Genomic DNA, 8,236 nt, shown 5'->3' with positions numbered 1-8,236 from the left:
AAGCCGCCGTCCCACATCTCCTTTATCTCAGCCCAGATGAAGCCTGAATGGCAGACAGGTGTCAGTCAGTAAGACATGTGACATTGCACACTGCAATTAATGGCACCTGTCACTATAGTTTTACAGGGTCAAAGTATAACTAGTCCAAATCAGAAACAGATTAACTCCAGCAAAAATCAGCATAGAATTTTTCAATATCCACCCAATTACAAGTTAGAACCTGTTAGAGTGGTATCTAACGATAAAGTTAGCTCTCCTCAGTCACCTTTTCGCCCCCCACCCCATCCCTCTGCTCACCCAGCACCCAGGGAAGGATCATCCACTCCACCACGGTGGGTGGCGGGCCCTGGACGTGCAGGTCTGTTCTCACGATGTGCTGGGAGGCCAGGAGGAGGAGGAAAAGGAAAGTCAGGTAGGAGGCTGTGTGGCAGATGAACTTGATGAAGGGCTTCTTGATGAAGAGGCCCAGGGCACTCCTAGGGGCCAGCAGGTAGACCAGGGAGAAGATGGGGAAGAGCAGGCCGATGGTGAAGCAGGTGACCAGCTTGACCGCCCAGTGGTGTCTGCGCCACCCAGGGAAACCGTCGTACCACAGGGTGGCCAGGAGCTGCTGGCAGTTTGGCTGGGACACAAACTGGAGAGGAAGACAGTGACAGATACAGGAAAAAGATCCATAAGGGAAATCAAAACAAAAGTATCAGACTGAGCCAGTGTTGTACAGAGTGATAGTACATCCAACCACCAAGAAATTCCTCAAATCTAATACAATAGAAGCATGCCGGGGTGGAGATCATACATATCTTTAATATGCTTCTGCCACGTAGTGCTTCAGAGGCGATGTGTACTACGTAAAGTCCCAGGCTCTCGGCAACTTTCCTGCAGTAAAACTAACTTCCCTGTGTTAGTCCCTGGAGCTAACTCCCACTGCCAACGTGCAATCATTGGGAAATAAAATGGATAACCTACAATCAAGATTATACTATCAACGGGACATTAAAAACTGCAATATCTTATGTTTCATAGAGCCGTGGCTGAACGATGACACAGATAGTATAGAGCTGGAGGGATTTTCCATGTACCGGCAGGACAGAGAAGCTACGTCTAGTAAGACGAGGGGCGGGGGAGTGTGTCTATTTGTCAATAACAGCTGGTGAGCGATGTCTAATAATAAAGATGTCTCTAGGTATTGCTCGCCTGAGGTAGAGTACCTTATGAGAAGCTGTAGACCACACTATCTAAGAAGAGAGTTCTCATCTATATTATTCATAGCCGTCTATTTACCACCACAAACCAATGCTGGCACTAAGACCGCTCTCAACGAGCTGTATTAGGCCATAAGCAAACAAGAAAATACTCATCCAGGAGCGGTGCTCCTGGGGACTTTAATGCAGGCAAACTTAAATCAGTTTTACCTCATTTCTACCAGCATGTCACATGTGCAACCAGAGGAAAAAACTCTAGACCACCTTCACTCCACACACAGAGATGCATAGAAAGCTCTCCCCCGCCCTCAATTTGGTGAATCTGACCATAATTCAAGCTTCCTGATTCCTGCTTACAAGCAAAAACTAAAGCAGGAAGTACCAGTGACTCGCTTAATACGGAAGTGGTCAGATGACGCGGATGCTACACTACAGAACTGTTTTGCTAGCACAGACTGGAATATGTTCCGGGATTCATCAAATGGCATTGAGGAGTATACACCTCAGTCATCGGCTTCATCAATAAGCGCATCTACGACGTCTAACCCACAGTGACCGTACGTACATATCCCAACCAGAAGCCATGGATTACAGACAACATCCGCATCAACCTAAATCCGGACGCTTATAAGAAATCCCTCTATGCCCTCACACGAACCATCCAACAAGCAAAGCGTCAATACAGGATTAAGATTGAATCCTACCACACTGTCCTTTCCCACCTGGACAAAAGGAACACCTATGTGAGAATGCTGTTCATTGACTACAGCTCAGCGTTCAACACCATAGTGCCCACGAAGCTTATCACTAAGCTAAGGACCCTGGGACTAATCACCTCCCTCCGCAACTGGATCCTGGACTTCCTGACGGGCCGCCCCCAGGTGGTAAGGGTAGGCAACAAAATGTCTAATACGCTGATCCTCAACACTGGGGCCCCTCAGGGGTGTGTGCTTAGTCCCCTCCTGTACTCCCTGTTCAAACATGACTCCAACACCATCATTAAGTTTGCTGATGACACAACAGTAGTAGGCCTGATCACCAACAATGATGGGACTGTATGGAGGAGGTCAGAGACCTGGCAGTGTGGTGCCAGGACAACAACCTCTCCCTAAATGTGAGCAAGACAAAAAAGCTGATCGTGGACTATAGGAAAAGGCGGGCCAAAACAGATCCCCATTAACATCAACGGGGCTGTAGTGGAGCGGGTCGAGAGTTTCAAGTTCCTTGGTGTCCACATCACCAACGAACTATGATGGTCCGAAAAAACACCAAGACAGTCGTGAAGAGGGCACGACAAAACGTTTCCCTCTCAGGAGACTGAAAAGATTTGGCATGGGTCTTCAGATCCTCAAAAAGTTCTACAGCTGCACCATCGAGAGCATCCTGACCGGTTGCATCACCGCCTGGTATGCTAACTGCTCGGCATTTGACCGTAATGCGCTACAGAGAGTAGTGCGTACAGCCCAGAGGAAAGCCAAAAACATTGTCAAAGACACCAGTCACCCAAGTTATAGACTGTTCTCTCTGCTGCACGGCAAGCGGTACCGGAGCGCCGAGGCTAGGTCCAAGAGGCTCCTTAACAGCTTCTACTCCCAAGCCAGAAGACTAGTGAACAATTAATCAAATGGCCACCGGACTGTTTACATTGACCCCCCCCCCCCTTTGTTTTTACACTGCTGCTACTTGCTGTTTATTATCTATGCATGGTCACTTCCTCCCTACGTACATGTACAAATTCCTCATCTAACCTGTATCCCAGCACATTGACTCGGTACTGGTACCCCCTGTATATAGCCTCGCTATTGTTACTTTATTGTGTTACTTTTTATCATTTTTGACTTTAGTTTATTAGGTAAATATTTTCTTAACTCTTTCTTGAACTGCACTGTTGATTAAGGGCTTTTAAAGTAAGCATTTCACGGTAAGGTGAATGTTGTGTTCGGCACATATGACAAATAAAGTTTGATTTGATTGTGGATGCATAGGGATGAGGGACCAACGACCCGATTTGAACGACTTTACTAACTGTGGCATGCTGGGTAACCAGTCCCAGCAGAGCAGCTGATTCTATCAAGCCCAAACAGTAGTTCCCCCTCCTCCCAAGTGTGTATATATATTGGATGCACATGCTGAATTCAACTAGTTTAACCCTGCTGTCCTCCCACCGCCCCCATGCCCCCCGACTTCTCCCTGACAACCAGGCACTCAACTCCCACGTGAATGTGCTGTCCTTCATCTCTGACCATCTACCTCTAGAATGATTGCTGTTTTGAATAAGGTGACTTTAACCAACCATAAGATGTCCGAATGATGACTAAACTGAGAGTGTTGCTGACTGTAGTGGTCTGAAGGATGAAGGATGAAAGAGCTGTAGCCTACTTGCTGACCGAGGCATGATTTTTCTACCTGGCCTTTTCCCCAGTGTGGTTGGTTAGGTTCTCTTAACAGCCCTGCAGACCTGGAGAAGACTGAGAATTTATTACACTGCAGAGAGAAATACAGTATTCAGCTCACAACAAATGAGCAGCCAAATGCCAGCATTCCAATCAAGAGGAGTGTGTGTGTGTATGTGAGTGAGGATGAGTGTGTGCTTTTGTTTGGCCCACACATATGTGAGGGTGTGTTTGTCAGACCTCTCCCGGGGTACAAAAGGGAAGGAAAGACAGCGTGCCAAATGTATTTTATACCAACAAAAAGAAGCAACAGAATGGCAGAATTCTCAGTGGTATAGTAAACTGTGAATAGATCCCTTTAGTTGGCAATGAGAGAACACAAGCCAGCTGATCACCCAAGCTCTCGACTTGCCTGTGTCTCGTTTCATTTAGACTTAAACGCTGTGACTCACTTCTACATGCTATTCCTGTAGATATTTTTTATAAATAGATGGTGAGATGACTACAATTTCTGACACAACTCAAATTGGTCCTGTTATCACTGTTCAATATCAAGACGATTTGAATTAAAGTGCTCGACCATCAAGCTTCCATTGTCTACAACAGATCTCTTCTAGTCACTGCTCTCTTCTCAAATGTCAGGGTCATTTCCTCTAGTGTGCTAGATTATTATTAGTCAAGTGTTTTGTCACTGTCACTGACAGCAACTGACATTTTGCTGCATAAAGAAATATCCTAGGAAACAACGCATGGAAATTCATCATTGGCACTCTAGTGATATTATCACAAGCATACAGGAAGATGTTCTTGTTGAAATAGGTAACACTGCCAGCATAGTGCCCAGCACTTCACCTGATACAGTGCCAATCCATTCAGCTAAGGGCACCCTCACTATACCAGACATCTTCTGCATGGCCCTCTCTCCTCTCCCTCTCACCTCTTTCTGGTGGTACTTGATGGCCAGTTTGAGCTTGGCCAGATCGCGGCAGTCCTTTGGGTCCAGCTCCTCACTGAGGTAGTCCCGGTGGTTGAGGATGGTCTCCAGCTCTCTGGAGCTCCTGGCCTGGTCCAGCAGGTCCTTGGCAAACAGCTTACACTGTTGGGACAGCTCCTCGTACTCCTGACGGAACTCGTTCTCCACCTGGAAGAGTCATAAACTAGTTCAAACCCCTTTATAAACCCTTCATCAACCCTTGACACGACTGGGACAGCTCCTCATACTCCTGACGGAGCTCGTTCTCCACCTGGAAGAGTCATAAACTAGTTCAAACCCCTTTATAAACCCTTCATCAACCCTTAACACGACTGGGACAGCTCCTGGTAATCCTGACGGAGCTCGTTCTCCACCTGGAAGAGTCATAAACTGGTTCAAACCCCTTTATAAACCCTTCATCAACCCTTAACACGACTGGGACAGCTGCTGGTAATCCTGACGGAGCTCGTTCTCCACCTGGAAGAGTCATAAACTAGTTCAAACCCCTTTATAAACCCTTCATAAACCCTTAACACGACTGGGACAGCTCCTGGTAATCCTGACAGAGCTCGTTTCCCACCTGGAAGAGTCATAAACTAGTTCAAACCCCTTTATAAACCCTTCATAAACCCTTAACACGACTGGGACAGCTCCTGGTAATCCTGACGGAACTGGTTCTCAACCTGGAAGAGTCAATAACTAGTTCAAACCCCTTTATAAACCCTTCATCAACCCTTAACACGACTGGGACAGCTCCTCGTACTCCTGACGGAACTCGTTCTCCACCTGGAAGAGTCATAAACTAGTTCAAACCCCTTTATAAACCCTTCATAAACCCTTAACACGACTGGGACAGCTCCTCGTACTCCTGACGGAACTCGTTCTCCACCTGGAAGAGTCATAAACTAGTTCAAACCCCTTTATAAACCCTTCATAAACCCTTAACACGACTGGGACAGCTCCTGGTAATCCTGACGGAGCTCGTTCTCCACCTGGAAGAGTCATAAACTAGTTCAAACCCCTTTATAAACCCTTCATAAACCCTTAACACGACTGGGACAGCTCCTGGTAATCCTGACGGAGCTCGATCTCCACCTGGAAGAGTCATAAACTAGTTCAAACCCCTTTATAAACCCTTCATAAACCCTTAACACGACTGGGACAGCTCCTGGTAATCCTGACGGAGCTCGTTCTCCACCTGGAAGAGTCATAAAACTAGTTCAAACCCCTTTATAAACCCTTCATCAACCCTTAACACGACTGGGACAGCTCCTGGTAATCCTGACGGAGCTCGTTCTCCACCTGGAAGAGTCATAAACTGGTTCAAACCCCTTTATAAACCCTTCATCAACCCTTAACACGACTGGGACAGCTGCTGGTAATCCTGACGGAGCTCGTTCTCCACCCACCTGGAAGAGTCATAAACTAGTTCAAACCCCTTTATAAACCCTTCATAAACCCTTAACACGACTGGGACAGCTCCTGGTAATCCTGACAGAGCTCGTTTCCCACCTGGAAGAGTCATAAACTAGTTCAAACCCCTTTATAAACCATTCATAAACCCTTAACACGACTGGGACAGCTCCTGGTAATCCTGACGGAACTCGTTCTCCACCTGGAAGAGTCATAAACTAGTTCAAACCCCTTTATAAACCCTTCATCAACCCTTAACACGACTGGGACAGCTCCTCGTACTCCTGACGGAACTCGTTCTCCACCTGGAAGAGTCATAAACTAGTTCAAACCCCTTTATAAACCCTTCATAAACCCTTAACACGACTGGGACAGCTCCTCGTACTCCTGACGGAACTCGTTCTCCACCTGGAAGAGTCATAAACTAGTTCAAACCCCTTTATAAACCCTTCATAAACCCTTAACACGACTGGGACAGCTCCTCGTACTCCTGACGGAACTCGTTCTCCACCTGGAAGAGTCATAAACTAGTTCAAACCCCTTTATAAACCCTTCATAAACCCTTAACACGACTGGGACAGCTCCTCGTACTCCTGACGGAACTCGTTCTCCACCTGGAAGAGTCAGATACTAGTCCAAACCCCTTTATAAACCCTTCATCAACCCTTAACACGACTGGGACAGCTCCTGGTAATCCTGACGGAGCTCGTTCTCCACCTGGAAGAGTCATAAACTAGTTCAAACCCCTTTATAAACCCTTCATAAACCCTTAACACGACTGGGACAGCTCCTGGTAATCCTGACGGAGCTCGTTCTCCACCTGGAAGAGTCATAAACTAGTTCAAACCCCTTTATAAACCCTTCATAAACCCTTAACACGACTGGGACAGCTCCTGGTAATCCTGACGGAGCTCGATCTCCACCTGGAAGAGTCATAAACTAGTTCAAACCCCTTTATAAACCCTTCATAAACCCTTAACACGACTGGGACAGCTCCTGGTAATCCTGACGGAGCTCGTTCTCCACCTGGAAGAGTCATAAACTAGTTCAAACCCCTTTATAAACCCTTCATCAACCCTTAACACGACTGGGACAGCTCCTGGTAATCCTGACGGAGCTCGTTCTCCACCTGGAAGAGTCATAAACTGGTTCAAACCCCTTTATAAACCCTTCATCAACCCTTAACACGACTGGGACAGCTGCTGGTAATCCTGACGGAGCTCGTTCTCCACCCACCTGGAAGAGTCATAAACTAGTTCAAACCCCTTTATAAACCCTTCATAAACCCTTAACACGACTGGGACAGCTCCTGGTAATCCTGACAGAGCTCGTTTCCCACCTGGAAGAGTCATAAACTAGTTCAAACCCCTTTATAAACCCTTCATAAACCCTTAACACGACTGGGACAGCTCCTGGTAATCCTGACGGAACTCGTTCTCCACCTGGAAGAGTCATAAACTAGTTCAAACCCCTTTATAAACCCTTCATCAACCCTTAACACGACTGGGACAGCTCCTCGTACTCCTGACGGAACTCGTTCTCCACCTGGAAGAGTCATAAACTAGTTCAAACCCCTTTATAAACCCTTCATAAACCCTTAACACGACTGGGACAGCTCCTCGTACTCCTGACGGAACTCGTTCTCCACCTGGAAGAGTCATAAACTAGTTCAAACCCCTTTATAAACCCTTCATAAACCCTTAACACGACTGGGACAGCTCCTCGTACTCCTGACGGAACTCGTTCTCCACCTGGAAGAGTCAGATACTAGTCCAAACCCCTTTATAAACCCTTCATCAACCCTTAACACGACTGGGACAGCTCCTGGTAATCCTGACGGAGCTCGTTCTCCACCTGGAAGAGTCATAAACTAGTTCAAACCCCTTTATAAACCCTTCATAAACCCTTAACACGACTGGGACAGCTCCTGGTAATCCTGACGGAGCTCGTTCTCCACCTGGAAGAGTCATAAACTAGTTCAAACCCCTTTATAAACCCTTCATAAACCCTTAACACGACTGGGACAGCTCCTGGTAATCCTGACGGAGCTCGATCTCCACCTGGAAGAGTCATAAACTAGTTCAAACCCCTTTATAAACCCTTCATAAACCCTTAACACGACTGGGACAGCTCCTGGTAATCCTGACGGAGCTCGTTCTCCACCTGGAAGAGTCATAAACTAGTTCAAACCCCTTTATAAACCCTTCATCAACCCTTAACACGACTGGGAGAGCTCCTGGTAATCCTGACGGAGC

General features: G+C 46.9%; 1 protein-coding gene across 1 annotated transcript in view; it reads right to left on the bottom strand.

The window, feature by feature from the left end:
* LOC115126941 (short transient receptor potential channel 5) overlaps positions 1-8,236 on the bottom strand; it is a 58,690-nt gene that overhangs the window by 48,270 nt on the left and 2,184 nt on the right. Inside the window, exons 3-5 of the mRNA XM_065004903.1 lie at positions 4,533-4,736; positions 298-634; positions 1-43 (exon numbers count right to left, since the gene is read on the bottom strand). The exon at positions 1-43 is cut by the window's left edge and continues 97 nt beyond it. Of these exons, the coding sequence (XP_064860975.1) occupies positions 1-43; positions 298-634; positions 4,533-4,736 (584 nt within the window). The remainder of the gene's footprint in view (positions 44-297; positions 635-4,532; positions 4,737-8,236) is intronic.

This window comes from Oncorhynchus nerka, linkage group LG19 (assembly GCF_034236695.1).
Source record: "Oncorhynchus nerka isolate Pitt River linkage group LG19, Oner_Uvic_2.0, whole genome shotgun sequence".
In the NCBI taxonomy this organism is placed as follows: domain Eukaryota; kingdom Metazoa; phylum Chordata; class Actinopteri; order Salmoniformes; family Salmonidae; genus Oncorhynchus; species Oncorhynchus nerka.
Note: the sequence above shows the minus strand (reverse complement) of the source record. Positions and strands in the feature narration are given on the sequence as shown.